The 23093-nt window shown below is 36.1% G+C and overlaps 1 protein-coding gene across 1 annotated transcript in view; it reads right to left on the reverse strand.

Annotated features, from left to right (window-relative positions):
- Nucleotides 1-10911: 10911 nt before the first annotated feature.
- The window catches only part of LOC126234356 (nucleolar protein 58), a 41065-nt gene continuing 28883 nt past the window's right edge, over nt 10912-23093 (reverse strand). The window contains exon 5 of the mRNA XM_049943042.1: nt 10912-11559. Coding sequence (XP_049798999.1) covers nt 11151-11559 — 409 coding nt within the window. The 3' untranslated portion in view covers nt 10912-11150. The remainder of the gene's footprint in view (nt 11560-23093) is intronic.

The following is a 23093-nucleotide window of genomic DNA, read 5'->3' on the forward strand; positions in this document are numbered from 1 at the left end:
TTCATCTGACTTCATCAAATGAGAGTGACAAAAGTTGGTTACATCTAATAATGAACTTATAAGAAAGTTGCCAACTCGTTAGGAAACACTGCTTTTATAAACTCAAAGTGGACATCACAAATCACATGATAAATGGTTGAAAGTGAAGATAAGTGTAAAGGAAAGAAGCTGTGATTTTGAATCATTGTGTTATCAATGCTGCTTGGTTCTAGCAATGTAGGAGAAACACAGAAACTGTTGTGGTTTTACAGATCAATGCAATATGATTTAGAATTAGTCAGAGTATATCTGTTGAATTATGAACAGAATGCTGCTGTCAAGATCACACAGAAAATTGACTAATATGTATGAAGTATTGTATATTCTTTTCTCTTTAAACATCGCACTGTGGAACTATCTTTAACTCTAAGGCCTCAGTTGCACAAGGTATTGACAGTATTAGGCCAAAAAACATAAATTTAAAGTTAGAGCTACTTTGAAAATGAGCAACAGGTTATATTTTGAAAATAAATTTTTCAGTGTACACTTAAAAAACACTAATGAAATACAAGATCATTTTGAAATGTGTGTACAAGACTGGAAAAAAGAGAAATATGAAAATCAATTATTGGTACAAAGAGAGCTTAGAATAATAGTATGCTACTAGGAATTAACACTCATTGGCTTATGAATATAAGATACTTAAAAGAGGTCAGCTATTCACCTTACCATACATGCCAGGGCATGAAACATTCAATGTACTGTGTGCAGCTCTCGCATAATTTTCTTTTTGTTTGTTACCAATCACGTAAAAGCAAGTTAAATGTTTAGTTAACACTACACTCTGTATGAAGACTGTTGTCAACTGCAGTATCACAGTTTTCCTCAATATAGAATTTCTGTGACATGGTGAAGTCAATCAAAAGGTAGAGATTTGCACTTGTTTTTGTCTAGAGAATAAACAAAATTTGGTTTACATTCAAGTGAAGTAAAAAAGGTGAGTGTTACAGAAGCAATTATACTTTTGCCCTATGATATGACAAACAAGATATATCAATTTTTGGAAACTCCATTTTACAACACATCATTTTCAGTGAACTGTACTTCACATGTTATTTCATGTGTACTTCATATGCTATTTTTCCTTTAACTGCAACACATATTCAAACAGAAGTGGCATATCAAACCAGCATTCACTTATTGTCTTGTAAAGAAGAAAGTAGTTAACACTGAACTGTTAATGTATATGTTTCTGACAAGCCAATTCCAGGCCTGAATTTTCTCAGTATACCGTAATATTATTGTTCCATCACAGTTTACCATCACTGACAGATCTATGTTTTCCTTTTCTTAAAGGCACTTTAAAAAGATTGAGTAAGGATATATATCTGCATGTGCAATCATGTCATACTTTTTAAATGAAACAACCAAATAAACCACATGCAACAACTGTGTATAGGTCACAAAACCACTCTTACTCAACATTCAGTAAGTATTCACAGTTTTCTTATATAATATATATTGTCTGATGGAAGGACTGGAAATGATTATCTGTAAGAAGGCAGATCAAATACATCACCAAGTTTTGCATATGATGTAGGACTGAATACTTTTTATCCTTCACTATTTGTATGGCAAATAAACCAGTCAGCCACTTATTCATGGTCTATGCCTACCAGTAAGGTCAAAGTTGTCGCAGTGGCTGTACATACATTCTTTGATGTAAGGGAGTCAGTACAATACACTGAAATTCGAGTCGATAAATAAAGCTAATACATGTGTAATCTTAAAGAAGGTACCTCTCCTTTTAGGAGGAAAAGTTTTGTGATGCCACTGGCATTAATATTTAAGGGCAAGAGGTTTTAAGCAAGTAGTGGTTACAGCAAATGGCAATTCATGTGATCGAATGTTATTCAGTAAGCGTTTATCAAAAAAGGAAAGCCTGAAAACCTGTGATAGTGCGACACATCAATTAGTATGATAAGTAATTTAGCTGCTTCCAAGTGATATACTATGTTTTTTGTGTAAAATTACTGCCCACACTCATTTTTATTGGTTTGCTTTTTTCTGTTATGGTACATTACAAATCAAAGAGTGAAAGTCAATTTAAAAAAGTATAGATTTTACTAATGGTAGTACTTTAATCAAACAAAATGCAAATAAAGTGAAGAATCTACATAGTCATTTGCATCAGCAAACATTATTGATGGTGAATACAAATTAATGCTGAGTAATATTTATGGAATTAAAGGTAAAATTTTTATTGTCAAAAATAAATTTAGGATATTTCACTTTGCACAGTCACTACAACTAACTGTGCATCTCTTTACACACATTCAACAAACATACATTACGTGTCTAACAAAATGTAATGTAATTACATTTAATTTTATACCAGTTTAGTTTACTTTCTAATTTACGATTAAAAAAGAAGTTTCAAATACTGTGAAGTTATTTTGAAAATTTATAATTTGTAAGTGTTCATTACTTTAGACAAATTATTGCCAACATGTTAAAGGCTAAAGTCAACTATATTATTAGCTGGACGTTATGTGTTTACAACTATCTCAATGAACACTACTGTCTAAGATATTTATTGATGTTAGAAAGAATACTGTGGCCATGAATACGAAGTCCTACCACAAAAAGAAACTACTAGAATGTTGAATATGTTTTAAATAACAAACTATATGAACTTCCTTCTGCTGCAAATATTAAGTACAATTTCGAACATCTCTTCATTTAACATCATAAAGACTGATGACAGTCAATACATCCCTGAATTTCTTAATGAATGAATAATAGATGATAAAAGGAAATTTCATTAAGTATTGCTCCTTTTAGTGAATAAATTCCTTTAAAATGACATGAAAGTTTGACAGAATAATGTTCCTTGGAAAGATCCACATTTTACAATAAAAATTAAATGAATAATAATTGAGGCACAAAAAACGCATCAATGGCATGTGCTATTTAAATGTAGCATATTTTATTCTGAATGGGAACAGAATTTATTTTGCAAGGTGTAAATCTGACAATTAAAACCTCTGAATTATTTGCAGTTTAGGCCACAGGTTTAATTCATGACTAAATCTCAACTACAATTCATGAATGAGACGACTTTTAATACTGTTAATAATGTGGAGGGAAACACCTTTGCTATCGCTCATGTAACTGTTTCACATTTGCATGCAATGCGAAGATTGATACTCCTATAACTTCCGCCCTTGTATAGAATCATATAATTAAGTTATACTGCTTTGATGATAATATAACTGATTCAGGCTGTGTATAGACAAAGGGAATGTGAATGATAAAACCATAATCTAACAGTTTTTTTTGTGACAGTACACAATCAGACTACTCAAATTAACCACAGAATATAATGTTGATTATTTTAGAAACAAACGTTTTCTATTTTTGTAGGAGATGTTGTGTAATGATTTTGCAGTACTCTGACAGCTTCATGAACACTTGTTTATGAAGAATTTGCTGTGTAAATTATTCTTTCCAAAATAGATTCATTTTAAGATAAGCAGTTAATCTAAAGCTCTTTTGAAAGCAAGAATTTTTGTAAACACATGAACAGAAACCTTAGAAATGTGGAAAGAGGAAGCAAGGCAGTCAATAACCCTTCAATAAATGAGAGCCCATACCGACAGGAAAACTTGAGAAGAGTAGAAAACTGAAGTATGACATTAAAGTAAGAGCACTCTACAAACTATTCAAAAATCATTAAATTTTATTTTATAGAATATGCTGCACCTCTTATTACTCCACTGTCAGGACTCTTCTTTCCTCTGTGTTTTAAATTTCATTACTTCCTTGTTCAGCTCCACATAGCTTATCTCATTCCTACCTCTTTCTGTCTCTACTATTTGCATTCTTTACAATTTCTTCCATGGTTTGTTGTGCTTTCTTCTCATCAGAACTGTGATGACAACCTGTTAGAATTTTCACAGTTTTGACACTTCTCATTACACTTCAGATAGCTGGGTGAAACATTTCAGATTAAAACCTCAGATGCCATTTCTATATTTGTTGACATTTTTGGCTCTTAATACCCAAATATCATTTCCCCTCCGTTGTGTCTGAGCTACAAACATCTTCTTCATGTTTAATTCTTACTTTGCATAATGAATTAAATATGTATGAAAGACAAAGATTCAAAAGGTTTGATATTTCTTTCTGTTTTGGTGTTTTCGTCTGTTATAATCCATATTTGACAGTTTGAATGATATTTGTTAGTCCTTTCCTTCCCAAAAGACATATTCCATCACATTTTAACTTAATACAAACAATAATATAGTGTTTCTATTTTAAATTTGTATTTGAATCACATCATTTGAAGGTGTGTTGCATTATTCAATATTTAATTAGTCAACTGGAAAACTAAATGGAACACCAAGTTATACATATGGCGCTTCATCACTGCCAATGTACTCCTATTGAACTGATATGGGCCTAGGATAACGAGAAGTGTCTGCTTTTAAACTTGCTGATGTGGAGCAAGTAACACTTGATGTTCTGGAAAAGTTACTTGGCAGGACTGGGTGATGTGCATAAGACATGTAGAAGTTGATTATTTGGCCAAGACCTAAGAGACAGTATAGGGTGACTTATTACTGTACATCTGTCCGAAACAAGCGACAGAGAACCTGTAGGCACACAACCAGAGTGTATTCTAGTTTAGGCAAGTCAAGGCTATGTAAAGAGCTTATTTGATTTAAATTTTTATTTTTACTTTAGTTAAGGCGGGCACAGTGCGAATGAGTGTTCCCATTAGATATGTGACAAACCTATCACAAGTGTTGGAAGTTAGCCTACTGGTCAGTAATTGTGGCATGTAAGTAAATAGCGGGTCAAGCGCCATGGAAGGAAAATTTGAGTTACTGGTGAAATTCCGCTGTAAAAGCTAAGACCAATAACATATATTCTGAAACAAGCGCGAGAACAGTGGGAAACAGTGTTTACAGTGGTCTAAAGATGACACTCATGTCAAAGACCAACATCGATGTTCAAATAAAGTGTCATGCACCAGCTCTTTGTTAATGTCTTCGCTTGCACTTGTCTGAACTGCTGACAAATGAAGTAGGTCTGTGCTTTGTTTGCAGAAAAGGGCAATGCTGAAATACTTACATCTAAATAATACAGAATATTGCAAAATGGAAACGAAAACTGCACCAAAATGGAGGAAGAGAGGAGAAGTTAGTGCATAAAGTGATAGGAAGGAACTGTGCAGTGAAGGAAAGGAATATGATCGAAAAGGTAATATTGTGGTTCACCTAAAGAGGCTCCCAAGCACCAGGTAGACCTTGACTGTCGTTTTAAAGTTTATTATTCACCTTGGAATCAATGTAAGTAATGTTAAAGTATTTTAATGCCTTTAATTTATTACAGGAACGACTTTCGTTTCGACAACAATGATCGTTCTTATTATGAGATTACAGTTAACTACTTGCATGGGACCATTTACTTACCTAACAGCAAAGGTTTACTTTGCACAAACATGAACAGGAGTTTATGGTGATTTTACATGCATTTTACATGCATTGAGAAACCAAAGAGGCTAATTGTGTGTGTAATTCCGAAAGATTTCATCGCTGGTTACGCTAGAAAAAGAGTTTTACTACCTTAAGTCAGCTGCTGAAAAATATGAATTTCACGGACTTCGAAATCATGTTTGATGAGACTGCTGAATGGATACGTGTACTATACGTTTGGTAAGATATCAATCCAGTTGAGCAGGTCAAGAAAAAGGAGGCTGAAGCCTTCTGATGTGCAGCTGGAAACACTACTTTCTTAATCCCAACTGGCTGAAGAAAAGAGAGGGGATTTAGCTAAAATGGATCCATTTGTAAAAGAGCAGAATAAGTAGTTTCATGAGATCATTGTCAAATGAGAGAAAGTGTATATGATGACACTTGTATCGTTGACTATGTTAAAGTCATTGAATATAGGAAGTTTCATTTTCTTAAAATTTTGTACAATTTTGTTCTTAAACCTACTAGCTACCATAAAAACACATATATGACGTGACACCTGTATAATGTTTGTGCCTATCTTGCGATCCCCAACTTTTGTACTGCTTTTGTACAACGGCTACACACATTTTGTTGATTATCTCCAAATCAGACTTTTGGCGCTTAACCCAACATTTGCTTACATATGACAATTATCATTTAAAATAAAATTTTCGGTTCTGCGGATATTCCTAGAAACTTGTTTCGAATTTATTCACATTCATATTTCACCTGACTGCATTGCCTGTGCCTTCGAAATTTTTCTCTCTTTTTTTATGCTTTGAGTGCTGGATCTTGTCATGACTGGAAGTGCTTTGCGTATTTATGAAACCTAACAAAGCATATGTACCACATTATCTAAAGCATGTGCATGGGCAAAACTGAAGAAAATTAAACATCAGTTATGGCTAATATAGTAGCACGCCTTTTGTGCTTCCAAAAATATTTTCTGTGTTTTTGGAGAATCTATCTCGCTGTATGTTTTTCCTTGGGTATCACGAATGTAAGTCAGTCAGCGACAATTTAACCAACATATGACAAAAACTTTATATTATGTTTTTACGACATATTTTATATCTTTTGTATATTTCTTAACTACTGTCGGTAAAAAGCAACCTTCAGTAAGATTCTTAATTTTTTCAACTTGATTTCACGAGGCATTATGATGTTTTTCCTGGTTGAAGTAAAAAGTAATGTTTTATCAGAATTGTAACGTGAGATAGTTTTTATTGTTTGTTGGAATAACCAAGTAAGTTTCGTCGTTTATAAGTACATCAATTGGAGCATTTTATCAAGTTGTTTTCCATATCTTTGTTAGTGTTATTAGATGGGAACCTGAAAATTTTATGAACCCCTACCAGACTGTACAGAGATGGAATGACCTTCACCCGCCTATTTTCGTGTCAGCAACTATAGTAAACCTTCATCAATGCACAGACCTGTTTCGTATGTTTGGTTCTTTTTCCTCTTCAAATCACAGATATAGGTTTGATACATGGAATACTTATTACCACTATTCACATAATACCAAATAGCACATTATATTTTACTTACAAATAACATGTTACAGCATTATCTCATTTCACTAACATTTCTAAAACTTTCTTTGTACTACAACACCTTTTTTAAGTTTGCGAAATCAAGAGTTTCAGTAAAACTTCGTAACTCTTGCAGGTAAGAAGCATGGTACATTCTTCAGATGGCTCTCATACATCAGTGTCAAAATATGAGTGATTTCTTATTTATCTAACAAGATCTCCACATTGTAGCATTTTAAACACAAGTTGGTTTGTTTATCGAAAATTGGAATAATGGTAATCATGAGTAGCTGACATTAATTGGTGAAGTGAGCTGAGAATTCATGGGTAGGCTTTGCTGGAGTTTCAACATTAGAATTTGAAGCAGTTTAGTTGATGAGCCACAGAATTCTTGTTGTGTAGATGAAATGTGGACAACGCACAGTGAAATTGAGTAGGCCTATTCTCAGAATAAATGTCTTTAGTTATCAATAAATCAATGCAGACAGCATTTGGTCATGACTTTGAAACACTATGATAACGTGCATTTCATATGGAAATAATACACAAATCATGATTGTAAAAATACATTAAAATTTTCTACAGGGAGCTATTATTTAAAAAAACGCTGGCTATTAAAATAAGCCTTCTTTTCAAAAATAGCTTTCTTTTTTTAAGCCTTATCTTTCCTGCAAATTAATTACTCTACCAATTACTCATGACTGTATAGAGTGATTACTGCATTATTAAGTTTTAATCATTAAACATAAAGTGGTTTCCACCTGTACTACAGGAGACAAGCTTGCTTATTGTATTTCAATATCACAGTTTTAGATACCCTTTGCTTGAAGCACCAACACTGGATATCTGGAAACATTTTTCAGTGTGTCAGAGAAATACTGTTCTTTTCGTTATTTTAAGGAAATCTCCTCTATAAAAACTATTTAAGTTATAGTACAGCTTCAACTAATTCTTTTAATCGAAATACAACAATAACAAATAAATGAGACACTTATGTCACATGCTTTCCACTTATTAATCCATTCCAGGCACACAAACTTTACAGTTCTATGGATTGCAGAAATATTAAGTATAATTTATTTATTTCTGCTGTGAACACCATAGTACCTGTGATACTTAAAAAATGAAGCAAACAGGTCAGAAAATCATATAAGACTAAAAAAGGCAATATCATGAAACATATTTGACATGTAATAACCTGTCATACAAAATTTTAAGTTATCTCTTTTATTGGTGCTGACACAGAACTGCAGAAGGCGTGCAAACCACTAGTGTGTCTGAAGTGGATCACCTGTGTGTCAAAACGTTTGTAGTGTAGGTTGATATTTCTGTTAAAGAACTGAAACAAAATGTGTGAAGTCCCATAGACGAAACAACACTTCATTGTAGCTAAGTACTTTACATGTAGTACTTGCTACTATTGATGATAATGATGATGTCATCCACACTGCACATGAATGTTACTTCAGGAACATATGTGATGATTAGCTCAGTATGGATGACATTATACTCATGAAGAATAATATTATTTCACTCTCTTTTATCCATTGTCAAAACATCCCATAGTTCATTTTACTATCACAAATTCCACCTAAACATAAAAAATCGTATTTACTTATTAAGAAATGACTGAAATATTTACTGAGAGAATTTACCTGCTTTGTCAGTTATTTTATTCGTAATTATTCAGATTTACTTGACAAATGGCATCGACTGTTAACAAAAGAAATTTTCTGATGAACTATAGGAACACGTTTTTCCATATATGATACCGTTATGATGCAGTATTGTTACATCCAATATAAGTTAAAGTGGTTAACAGCTCAATTTTAAAATCGCTGGTTCCATAGATATATGAAAACTAAGTGAGACTGATGAGAGGAAGAGAAGGTTGACGATGATGAACAGATATCTCATGGTAATTTAGTAAATAGGAAGAAACATTACCTACAAACTGGGATATAGATATCGATCTACAGGATGACAACCATTGCAATAATAATTTCTGACTGGAAAAGGAGGAGTGAGACATAGCAGAGCTACCTGTAGTAACCTCCACCACACACCATAAAGTGGCCAGCAGGATACAAATACACGTGTAGAAAAAGAAAGCAACACATGTAGATAAACTGAATACCTGACACATCACATTTTGTTTTAACTTATTATCTGATGAAAGAGGGTGAACATAAAACTTCTGAAAAATAAATAGCTACAGAAATGTACAATTTAAGATGAAGATAATTAAGCAAAGGAACTATTGGAGGATGAACAGAAGTAATAAGCTAAGGAAAAAAATGGAGGTATAAATTAAGCAGACATAATTAGAATCCTCTATTATAGAGTGAAAACGAGAAAAAGACGTTTCAGCACATGATGCAGATAGTTGCTTATACAGATGGAAGAGAAACTGGAGTTAGAGGGGAGAAAAGTGAAATGATTGAATGTAAATGCTGCTAGACAACTGAATATGGTGTAAGCACCAAATGAATTAAATATGCAGATGCAGCCCTTCCACATATCTAATATTGTGTTGATTGTAACTTGAATTTTTGTGTCCAGTTTCGAAATATTAAGAAGAAATCAGCTGAAGAAATATGCTGGCAGATGAAAGAATCTTAATTTCGAAGATAACACTTGATACATCATGAGAAAGTAAAATGAGAGAGAATAAACGAAACAGTGAAAACAGTATTACAATTGCTTGTGCAATTACTGAGGATGAAAGCGCTACTGCCTTGTGATGGAAGATTTTAGAAAAGTTTGGAAATAGGAAAAAATCACACAACTTCATCTGTACAAGGAATACACAAAAATAAAAATAATAAAACATTAATTAAGAACAATGCCTAAAGTATTTGCAACTTTCCTTCCCATAGTTTACATCATTTAGTAGGCCAGGTACTATAATTACACTGTATATTAACACAACTGTAGCATCATAAGTTCACAAATAACTGCTTCCAGCATCATAACAGATATGTTCTTCATTCAAAATCCAGTACTAAAGATGGATATAAACAACACCACATATATATTAGTTTGGGGTCTATCATGGTAACCATATGTCTCACAGGATAAAAAGAGGTTGATTGCAAAGCTATAAATTGCGAATGAATCCCTATAGTCATATAGAGAGAAAAACACACTCTCTCAAACACACACACACACACACACACACATGCACACAGACACAGACACACACACAGACACAGACACAGACACAGACACACACACCCACCCACCCACCCACACACACACACACACACACACACACACACACACACACACACACATACGTATCTACACTCTCTCTCTCTCTCTCTCTTTCTCTCTTTCTCACTCGCTCTCTCATTACCATTTCTCTAACTTAGATGTCTTAGAGCTTTCTACAAAAAACTGTTGTTTCTCTGTTGTTTTCCTTGTTTAATTGTTTTCTACTTCTGTAACGTATCTCACTTTCTTTATATGAAGAGGCCGTCACTTTCATTTTAGAATATCTGCATTCAACTGTTATAAATCTGAATCCAATTTACTTTACATTATGTGTTACATTAACAACGAATAATACCTAAACATTTCTAGTATGTACCTACATTCAGTAGAAAGAGAGACGTAATGATATGCATCATAATCATTTTTTCTTCTGCAGCAAAATTGTTCTTGTATTCCTTAGTTGGCTCCGTTTTTAACTTGTGAATCACATAAAAAAGACTATGGGAAGTAAAATACTTGATAAATAACATCTTATAGATGACTGAACGGCACAGTTATATGATTTCAGGGACAATATAAATCAAAAAATTTCTAATTTCTGTTATAAATGGGAGAAATCAATTTTTAAACACTAATTATTGAAATTTTAGTCTTCACTTGTGCAAAACTTCTGATAAAATTGTTTCCTGACTATTATAAAATGACCTTATATTGAAGTAAATCTTTCCTGATGCTGTTTCGTCTATGGGATTTAGACTGATAAGGAGGTTTTTCAATACATATGAGCATTAGTCATTAAAAATAAAACTAGATGTAAAAATTCATATACAAGTAAATTACTCACTCGAATATCTATCTCTAAAATTCAAAAGTCTTTCTTTAATCTATTTTGTAACTAATCTTTTTCTTTTTTCTCTGCCTTGGATTTTTCTTTCTTCTTTTCTGCCTTTGCTGCCTTCTTGCTTTCCTTTGCTTCAGCCTTAGCTTCCTTTTTATTTTCTTTCTTTTCTGTCTTTTCCTTCTTCTCAGCTTTAGCTTCTTTTTTCTCCTCTTTCTTATCTGCTTTCTTCTCCAGCTTTGCTTCTTTCTTCTCTGCCTTCTTATTCATCTTTTCTTCCTTCTTCTTGTTTTCCAAATTTTCTTCATTGTCTTTTCGGTCTTCTTTTTTCCTTTCATCTTTCCACTTTTCACTTCTCCTTTTGTCCTCCTTATTTGCAGGTTTCAGAGGTGAACGGAAATAACTAGACTTTGAGGTTCTATTCACAGGTGTAGTCTCCAACTGAGTGACAATTTTTTGTGCGCATCTGGAAATAGAATGAATGGAAGTGGAATTAGTGACTGAATTAACAAACCTTTCAGAACCAACTGAAATAATAATTATGTAATTGGATCTGTATACAATAAAGAATATGACATAACCTTGTATATGTGAGTGCACAGGATACACGCTATCTGTGTAAAAGTATTTAAAGATAATCTCTTCTTTGTTTCACTTCTATATCTATATATATTTTCAGCCACTGTGCAAGAGGGCTGTTGGTGAAGTACCACAAGTTAGAGTTTAAACATAATTACAGATATATATAAGCTGGCCATTTCTACATTTACATCTACATATATACTGCGGCCAATCTCAAGCAAATTACTGATTTCTTGATTTGGTGAGTAGTTCCTGTGTCTCCTTAACTGATGTCTTTGGCTGCTAACGATGAAGGATGAGTTGGTTGTTTTCAGAAATTGTACAGTAATGTTTCAATAATACCTCATAATTAAAATATTTCAAGTACATGCAATGTGAGTTTTTATTCAGGTAAAAGTTTTCAAATTCGTTTAGAGTAACAGCATATTTTTAAAATGGTAAATTTTACGTGACATTTTATTCTTAAATATTCGTCAGTGGGTACTTAACGTTGTTTACTTGCAAACTGAGTGCACTTAATGGGAGTTAGCATTGACTTACCATTCTTTACTTGCTGGATAAATTAACGAAACATTATAGCGAAATCTCTAAGGAAAACCAATTTAAAAGGTCCTAGTTATTTGAGTTTTTTACAGTTTGCAATAACAAAATATAACAGGTTCAAAAATTAATCTTTGATTCAATACAACATAAAAATTCATTTTAGCAAACATCTTACTCAACAGTGATCAAGATGGCCGTAAATATTTCTATCTTCACTCTGTCATGTAAACTAACGCAAACTCTGGTAAGGGACATCATTTAACATAGTGTTGCCAACTCAGAGGATTTTCCACTAAAACTGGTGGTTTCTACCCCCCTTTAGTGGCGACATATAGCTTCTAGACACTGGTGGATTTTATAGTAATTTAATAGAATTCAGTTACAGATACTGAAAATGCGATCTCTCGGCCACTAAGCTATTTATATGTTTCGAAATATGTTATTTCTACTTCATTTGATTTCAGGAGTATTTAACTTCTACTGTGAAGACCACAATCATTCATTACAATGTGACATCAAACAAACCATCACACTCGACAGACTACATGCAGGATTCCCTGCAGAATGGACATCATTTAGTAGCACCTAGCTATAGTTCATTTCACGAGCTGCGAATAGCCACTGAGCGCTTGTTGGCTCATGCAGGGTGCACACATCAGATGCGAAGAAAACGTAACTCTACTGTCGTCGTTCGTGGTGTGCAATATACAATCGTGATTCTCAGTGTGTGGTATTATTTCACGACTACATACGTGTACAACTATACAGAAACTACAATATATGCATAAGTTTCAGGATTCTTGGCTTCAAGACCCCCAAGATTGTCTTCAAATTATTGAAAGTAGTATGGGCAGGTAGTGAAGTGCAAATTTTGTGTACAGTTTTAAGGAGTCACTATGAAGATCCTCTCATGGGATGTCACAGAAGTATGTACAAAATAAAAAGGTAAGCAACCTTTTTTTAAAACTGGTTGTCATTCATTGCTCGGTTTTACATCTTCAACCACTATTTGGCTAAGTAAATTGTTGGACATTGTAACTATGCAGCCTAAAATTGTTTTTATATCACAGCCCATTGGGAATGAAAACAGAAAGAAGCAAGACTTGCATTATTCACAACCATGCTTATTAGTAATGTGAAGTCGACCATTTGGGAGAGATATTAAGACAGTCATGACAAAGATATTCAAAAAGTTCAGCTGCACCAAAATAAGTGCACTTCACTTATAAAAAGCGTGTTAGCACCGCATTTCACTGATGTTCTAAAACAAGATTGCAAAGATCAACCATTTAGCTTATTAATTGATGAATCCACTGATATTGCTGGACGTAAATACTTGGGATTGATTATAGTTTATTACAACAAATTACACCAAAAAAAATATCTACATACCTTTACTGTGCTGAACTGCACGAGTGTAATACTGAAGCTATAGTCTCTGCTATAAAGAAGACACTTCAAAGATTCAATTTGCAACTTGAAAATTTAATGAGCACTGGTATACATAATGCCTCTGTCGTGGTTGGAATAAATAGTGGAGTATTTACGAAATTGAAAGAAGAGGTACCACACCTGATTTTAGTATGTTGCTTGTGCCATTCTTTGCAACTGGCTGGTTCAGCTGCTGCAGAAGAATTTTTACCGAGTAATTTGGAGTTTTTAATTAAAGAGACATACACTCCTGGAAATTGAAATAAGAACACCGTGAATTCATTGTCCCAGGAAGGGGAAACTTTATTGACACATTCCTGGGGTCAGATACATCACATGATCACACTGACAGAACCACAGGCACATAGACACAGGCAACAGAGCATGCACAATGTCGGCACTAGTACAGTGTATATCCACCTTTCGCAGCAATGCAGGCTGCTATTCTCCCATGGAGACGATCGTAGAGATGCTGGATGTAGTCCTGTGGAACGGCTTGCCATGCCATTTCCACCTGGCGCCTCAGTTGGACCAGCGTTCGTGCTGGACGTGCAGACCGCGTGAGACGACGCTTCATCCAGTCCCAAACATGCTCAATGGGGGACAGATCCGGAGATCTTGCTGGCCAGGGTAGTTGACTTACACCTTCTAGAGCACGTTGGGTGGCACGGGATACATGCGGACGTGCATTGTCCTGTTGGAACAGCAAGTTCCCTTGCCGGTCTAGGAATGGTAGAACGATGGGTTCGATGACGGTTTGGATGTACCGTGCACTATTCAGTGTCCCCTCGACGATCACCAGTGGTGTACGGCCAGTGTAGGAGATCGCTCCCCACACCATGATGCCGGGTGTTGGCCCTGTGTGCCTCGGTCGTATGCAGTCCTGATTGTGGCGCTCACCTGCACGGCGCCAAACACGCATACGACCATCATTGGCACCAAGGCAGAAGCGACTCTCATCGCTGAAGACGACACGTCTCCATTCGTCCCTCCATTCACGCCTGTCGCGACACCACTGGAGGCGGGCTGCACGATGTTGGGGCGTGAGCGGAAGACGGCCTAACGGTGTGCGGGACCGTAGCCCAGCTTCATGGAGACGGTTGCGAATGGTCCTCGCCGATACCCCAGGAGCAACAGTGTCCCTAATTTGCTGGGAAGTGGCGGTGCGGTCCCCTACGGCACTGCGTAGGACCCTACGGTCTTGGCGTGCATCCGTGCGTCGCTGCGGTCCGGTCCCAGGTTCCCAGGTCGACGGGCACGTGCACCTTCCGCCGACCACTGGCGACAACATCGATGTACTGTGGAGACCTCACGCCCCACGTGTTGAGCAATTCGGCGATACGTCCACCCGGCCTCCCGCATGCCCACTATATGCCCTCGCTCAAAGTCCGTCAACTGCACATACGGTTCACGTCCACGCTGTCGCGGCATGCTACCAGTGTTAAAGACTGCGATGGAGCTCCGTATGCCACGGCAAACTGGCTGACACTGACGGCGGCGGTGCACAAATGCTGCGCAGCTAGCGCCATTCGACGGCCAACACCGCGGTTCCTGGTGTGTCCGCTGTGCCGTGCGTGTGATCATTGCTCGTACAGCCCTCTCGCAGTGTCCGGAGCAAGTATGGTGGGTCTGACACACCGGTGTCAATGTGTTCTTTTTTCCATTTCCAGGAGTGTATGATTGGTTTAGTCTCTCCACTTCCAGACAATCTCTTTATAAGGAGCTATACAAAACCATCAACGATGGACAGAAACCGTTAAAAATAGTTCGAGCGTGCCAGAAAAGGTGGTTATCAATAGAATCTGTGGTGTGAAGAATGTACAAGCAATGCTCAGAGCTAAAAGCAGGTTTTTCTGTAGGTAAAGTGCTCGAAAGGTTTCATGTGGCAGAGTTATTGCACGCTATGTATGCGAACTAGATTAATTATGCATATATTTCATTTTGATATCCAATGTTAATGAAATAAACAGAGTCAATAAAATGTTCAAGTCGAAAGATGTAGATCACACCAAACTCTTTGACCGACCTGATAGATAGTCTTGTCAACAAAGTTGCGTTACCTGCAAATGAAGTTAATATTTTTACTCAAAATATTCGTGATTTCTTCGATCGAATATGTTATCTGGGATGCCGCTTTTAAAAGCAATTGCTTGAAATGAGAGGAAAAGGATTACCATGGGAAGACGAAGAAATGTTGCGTAATCGGTGCATAACATTTATATTAAGTCTGAATGAAGAAATAAAAAACAGGTTACTTGAAAATTTGACGTTTATCAAAAAACTTACAGAATATGTGTCGAACAAGCACTTAATCACAACAAAGAAAATCTAATTGATATAATGGATCAGTTCAATAAAAGTGTAGAATTTATAGCAAGAGCGGATGATCAATGGCAACAAATTCATTTGTTGAACTGGAACAAGACCAAAGATACAAAACATTTTGGAATAAACTATTGCATTTCAAGCATGCTCAGGGGGAATCCAGATTTGAGGAATTAGCGACTTGTGCGATTATTCTCTTAATACTGCCTCAATCCAATGCCAGAGTTGAGAGATTATTTAGCAGTATAAATTAATAAAAACCAAACAGAGGAATAGAATGAGGTTAAATCTTTAACTGCTATATTAAGAATATGCTGTGAGTTGAGAATGGAAGGAAAATGCTGCAAAGAATATGAAATTCCATTATATGTTGTAAAACAAATCGGTACCAAAGAATCATACCAATCTGAAATCGATGATGATGATGATGATGCAGACAAAAATGATTCATGTGAAGAAGACGAATTCGTTTATATAATCAGTTGTTGTTGTTATAGAACTTTTTGAATGTTCCTGACCTTGACTTGCTAATTTATTTATTGTATGTTCATTTAATGATTGTGAATATTTTACTACTTAATAATAAAGGAAACTAATTACTAATGTACTTGTCTTTTCTTTCATAATAATAAAAAATTTAGTGGAAATTTTAGCGATAATGATTGTAGGAGCATTTTGTTAATGGTTTTCTGGTGGTTTTTGCACTTGAAACTGGTGGGGAGCTTACTTTAACTGTTGGCAACACTTAACATTGCTTACTTATTTAAATAATTTTTCACATTTTTAGGCTTAACAATAACATTAGCGGAGCCACTTGCGTTCTGGAACATATTCAGGATTTTTTTCTGAGTTGTGGTTTCCACATCATCTTTACATTAGTTCAAATTGCGACTGAAAAGTATTTTCCTAGCACAGAATCGCATGCATTACTACCAGTGGCAACGACGTTTGTAGCACTTAAATCTAAATCAACATCATAATCTATACTCCGGAAAGCACCGTGAAGTACATGGCAGAGGGTATGTCCCACTGCAGCAATCATTAAGGTTTCCTCCTGTACCTGTTGAGTGAGTATGTGATGTTATTACAGGTATTACAATACAGATTCAAATTTACAAAGAACTTAGTGTATGAGCCCACTTCTCAGTATAACATAGCAGCCCGCTGGCCAGGATGCATGCACTGATTTGAAGGGCGTCATAAAGTAGTGTGCGGCAATCTGGCTATAACTGTTGGTAACTGCTCCTTGATATCATGGATACTGCCACTGGAATGCAGCGGATGTCCGAGCTGGTACCACAGATATTCTCTCTGTGGCAGATCTGAAAACCTTGCTGGCCTTGGGAGTTCCTCAGTATTGTATTATCAAATAATATCATCAGGTTATTAAAAATCAAGGAACATGCACATAATCTCAAAAATTAGCACTTAGACAATAGACTTAAGGCAATGCAGACTGTAGTGAAACAACAGACAGGACAACCAGCTGTATAATAGGATAACATCATTACTGAACTAAATGAAGGGACTTCAAATGATGAATCACAGATAACAAATGTATTTAATAATCATTTCTTAAATATAGTAATAACATAGGGACAAGCAGTTCAAGAGCAAAATCACAGCAGTATGTTGAAAATGTAACTTTCATAAAATTCAGTCATTTGAATGTATCACCAACTTCTACTTCTAAAATTAAGAAAATTACACATCCTCTCAAAGATAAAAGCTCATCTGGTTTTGACGGTGTTTTCACTACAGTACTAAAGATTTTTTCCCACATAATGAGCCAAGTCTTATAAGAAATATATAACGTATCACTAACTCTAAGCGTTTTTCCAAAGAGACTCAATTATGCAGTTGTTAAACATCTCTTTAAGAAAAATGATAGGAGAGATCTCAGTAACTACCAAGCACTTCTTTAAGAGAGGTAATAACAGAGATGTCAGTAACTACCGACCCGTTTCACTGCTAAATTCACACTTGAAAATGTTGGAGAAGGTGATGTATTGTGGAATAGTATCTCACCTTAGCAACAATAGTATCATTAGCAAATCACAGTTTGTTTTTCAGGAGGGTTGCTCTACTGAGAATGCCATTTACATGTTCACTCACCTGATTTTACAAACATTATATAACAACATGGCACCAGTTGGTATTTTCTGCCATCTCTCTAATTCCTTTGACTGTGTGAATCACAATATACTCATAGACAAATTGATGTTTTGTGGAACCAATGGTATCGCCAGCCAATAGATAATGGTATAACTCACCAATAAAATGCAGAAAATTGTACTTAGTCCTGGGGTATAATTCTGATGGGGGAGAAATCACGTATAGGGTAATTAATCAAAGCATACATGCATAAATGGAAGAAATGGTAAACAAAGTTCTTAAATGTATCATTGACTGATTTACTGCGAATGGTTTCACCCTCGATTCTACAAACACACAACAAATTCAGTTCTGCACATCTAGAGGTACTATACCAATGATAAGTGTAACACAAGGTGGGGAAAATAGGGTCAAAACTTCAAAATTCGTAGGAGTCCATGCTGATGAGAAATCAAATTGGAAGAAACACATTTTTAACTCCTAAAAGAACTTAGTTCACCCACATTTGTACTGAGAATAATTGCAAATCTTGGGAAGAGGCAAATCAGTAAGCTGACATATTTTGCATATTTTCATTCAATAATGTTATATAGAATAATGTTTTATACGAATCATTAAAGAAATAAAGTCTTCACTACATAAAAACGTGCTGTATGAATAATATGTGGTGCTCACTCATGATCATCTTGTAGACATCTGTTTAAGGACTTGGGCATTCTGACTACTACTTCACTACCTGTGAAGGTCGTTGTAAGTAGTCCACTGCCGTTCAAAAGAAACAGTGACGTACATAAATGCAGTACCAGAAGGAAAAATGACATTCATCACTCCACATTAAGGCTGTCTTTAGCACAAAATGGGGTGGACAATGCTGCAACAAAAATTTCTCATCACTTATCCAGTGATATGAAATGTCTCACAGACAGAAAAGAAAAATTTGATAATGAACTGAGAACTCCTGTTCTGCAGAAGAATTTCTATTACTGAAATATATAAAAGGGTGGTAGGAAGTAATTACAAGGAATTACTAACTCAATCTGCATATCTTTTTTTCTTTTTGTAAAAAAAGCCTTAGAAATGTCCAGAATGTAAACATATGTACAAATTTGCTATATGAATGGAAAATAACTCATTCCACATCACTAAGATCTATTGTGCAAAATGATCCATGGATCATGTAACTAACAAACTGACAGGATGACATTTCACAGAGGCACAAGCCGCGTGTGGACGAGAATTGTCTTGTTTCAGAATGTCTCGTCGATTTTATCACATGAAAGGTAATACAAGAGGACGCAGGATGCCCATGATGTAACGTCCTCCCACACCACCAGCCGTGATCTGAAGTCATATCCGATTGCTCCGCACATCATAATGGCAGGAGCTACAATCGTGTGTCTCCCCAGAATATTGAAAAAAAATATTAGCCCTCCTCAGGTTGCTGTCATATTTGCTGACGATGGTTCTCCAGGGTAGTTAGTAACACTTACATACAATATCCATTGCATCTCTTGTATGTAAATTTGATGTTTCCTACGAATACTATAATATTTGTGTTATAATGTTCTTTGGCTCAACACTTCTGGGAGTAATTATTCTTATTTCCATAAAATTATTTTACAGGAATTAATGTGTGAATGTATAATTAAAACTATATTCTTTCGTAATGCATATGTGTTAGAGTCTTTTATGTATAAATGCTCCGCGCATAGGGAGCGTAGGATTGTATGAAACTTAAAAGATGGAGGTAAGTATCTCCACTATGGAAAGCTTTAAGCAGGAGTGTAAAAGATGGTTTGGCGCAAAGCAGCGCAAGAGGTCTTTGTGGCAGAGAGAATCAGTGTCGAGCATCCAGCAAGATAATGGCCTGAGTCCTTAATGATGCAGGAACTGTAGCTAGAGAAGATTAATTATGCCTTGGACGTGGATGGATATTGGTTATTATGTCATGGTATTTATTGGTTTGCACCGAATCGTGAAATTCCGGCGCCAAGGCCATAATTTATAGAGAATTTCAGATTAAGAGCCATGGTCATACCCCGACATCCTTATTCGTTGCCTGCAAAAGCTCACAATAGCCATTGCATGGACAAATAATTTGTTGAATATTTAAATAATAACTGTACCATTCATAATTTCGTGTCAAGAACATCGATCTCTCATTAATCATTTACCTGAACAGGTTCGTATTCCTAGTGCGCAAGTATTCCGAGTGTTATCCATTCTAATGAACTGCAGAATCATTGTTGTTGTTGTGGTCTTCAGTCCTGAGACTGGTTTGATGCAGCTCTCCATGCTACTCTATCCTGTGCAAGCTTCTTCATCTCCGAGTACCAACTGCAGCCTACATCCTTCTGAATCTTCTTAGTGTATTCAACTCTTGGTCTCCCTCTACGATTTTTACCCTCTACGCTGCCCTCCAATACTAAATTGGCGATCCCTCGATGTCTCAGAACATGTCCTACCAACCGATCCCTTCTTCTAGTCAAGTTGTGCCACAAGCTCCTCTCCTCCCCAATTCTATTCAATACCTCCTCATTAGTTATGTGATCTACCCATCTAATCATCAGAATTCTTCTGTAGCACCACATTTCGAAAGCTTCTATTCTGTTCTTGTCTAAACTATTTATCGTCCACGTTTCACTTCCATACATGGCTACACACCATACAAGTACTTCCAGAAACGACTTCCTTCCACTTAAATCTATATTCGATGTTCAATTTCTCTCTTCAGAGATGCTTTCCTTGCCATTACCAGTCTACATTTTATATCCTCTCTACCTCGACCATCATGAGTTATTCTGCTCCCCAAATAGCAAAACTCCATTACTACTTTAAGTGTCTCATTTCCTAATCTTATTCCCTCAGCATCACCCGACTTAATTCGACTACATTCTATTATCCTCGTTTTGCTTTTGTTGATGTTCATCTTATATCCACCTTTCAAGACACTGTCCATTCCGTTCAACTGCTCTTCCAAGTCCTTTGCTGTCTCTGACGGAATTACGTCTTCCGCGAACCTCAAAGTTTTTAAATTTTTCTCCATAGATTTCAATACCTACTCCGAACTTTTCTTTTGTTTCCTTTATTGCTTGCTCAATATACAGATTGAATAACATCACTCCCTTCGCAACCACTGCTTCTCTGTCATACACCTCGACTCTTATAATTGCCATCTGATTTCTGCACAAATTGTAAATAGCCTTTCGCTCCCTGTATTTTACCCCTGCCACTTTTAGAATTTGAAAGATGGTATTCCAGTCAACATTGTCAAAGGCTTTCTCTAAGTCTACAAATGCTAGAAACGTAGGTTTGCCTTCCCTTAAACTTAATCTAAGATAAGTCGTGAGTATTGCCTCACGTGGTCCAACATTTCAACAGACTCCAAACTGATCTTCCCCGAGGTCGGCTTCTACCAGTTTTTCCATTCGTCTGTAAAGAATTCGCGTTAGTATTTTGCAGCTGTGACTTATTGAACTGATAGTTCGGTAATTTTCAGATCTGTCAACACCTGCTTTCTTTGGGATTGGAATTATTATATTCTTCTTGAAGGCTGAGGGTATTTCCCCTGTCTCATACATCTTGCTCACTATATGGTAGAGTTGAGTCATGTCTGGCTCTCCCAAGGCCGTCAGTAGTTCTAATGGAATGTTGTCTACTCCCGGGGCCTTCTTTCGACTCAGATCTTTCAGTTCTCTGTCAAACTCTTCACGCAGTATCATATCTCCCATTTCGTCTTCATCTACATCCTCTTCCATTTCCATAATATTGTCCTCCAGTACATTGCCCTTGTATAGACCCTCTATATACTCCTTCCACCTTTCTGCTTTCCCTTCTTTGCTTAGAACTGGGTTTCCATCAAAGCTCTTGAATTCATACAACTGGTTCTCTTATCTCCAAAGGTCTCTTTAATTTACCTGTATGCAGTATCTATCTTACCCCTAGTAAGATAAGCCTCTACATCCTTACATTTGTCCTCTAGCCATCCCTGCTTAGACATTTTGCACTTCCTGTCGATATCATTTTTGAGACATTTGTATTTCTTTTTGCCTGCTTCATTTACTGAATTTTTATATTTTCTCCTTTCATCAATTGAATTCAAAATTTCTTCTGTTACCCAAGGATTTCTACTAGCCCTCGTCTTTTTACCTACTTCATCCTCTGCTGCCTTCACTACTTTATCCCTCAAAGCTACCCATTCTTCTTCTACTGTATTTCCTTCCCCCATTCCTGTCAATTGTTCCCTTATGCTCTCCCTGAAACTCTGTACAACCTCTGGTTCTTTCAGTTTATCCAGGTCCCATCTCCTTAAATTCCCACCTTTTTGCAGTTTCTTCAGTTTTAATCTACGGTTCATAACCAATAGATTGTGGTCAGAGTCCACATCTGCCTCTGGAAATGTCTTGCAATTTAAAACCTGGTTCCTAAATCTCTGTCTTACCATTATACAATATATCTGATACCTTTTAGTATCTCCAGGGTATACAACCGTCTTTCATGATTCTTGAACCAAGTGTTAGCTATGATTAAGTTATGCTCTGTGCAAAATTCTACCAGGCGGCTTCCTTTTTCATTTCTTAGCCCCAATCCATATTCACCTACTATGTTTCCTTCTCTCCCTTTTCCTACTCTCGAATTCCAGTCACCCATGACTATTTAATTTTCGTATCCCTCACTACCTGAATAATTTCTTTTATCTCATCATACATTTTATCAATTTGTTCGTCATCTGCAGAGCTAGTTGGCATATAAACTTGTACTACTGTAGTAGGCGTTGGCTTCGTGTCAACCTTGGCCACAATAATGCGTTCACTATGCTGTTTGTAGTAGCTAACCCGCACTCCTATTTTTTTATTCATTATTAAACCTACTCCTGCATTACCCCTATTTGATTTTGTATTTATATCCCTGTATTCACCTGACCAAAAGTCTTGTTGCTCCTGCCACCGAACTTCACTAATTCCCACTACATCTAACTGTAACCTATCCATTTCCCTTTTTGAA

This window comes from Schistocerca nitens, chromosome 2 (assembly GCF_023898315.1).
Source record: "Schistocerca nitens isolate TAMUIC-IGC-003100 chromosome 2, iqSchNite1.1, whole genome shotgun sequence".
Taxonomy (NCBI): Eukaryota; Metazoa; Arthropoda; class Insecta; order Orthoptera; family Acrididae; genus Schistocerca; species Schistocerca nitens.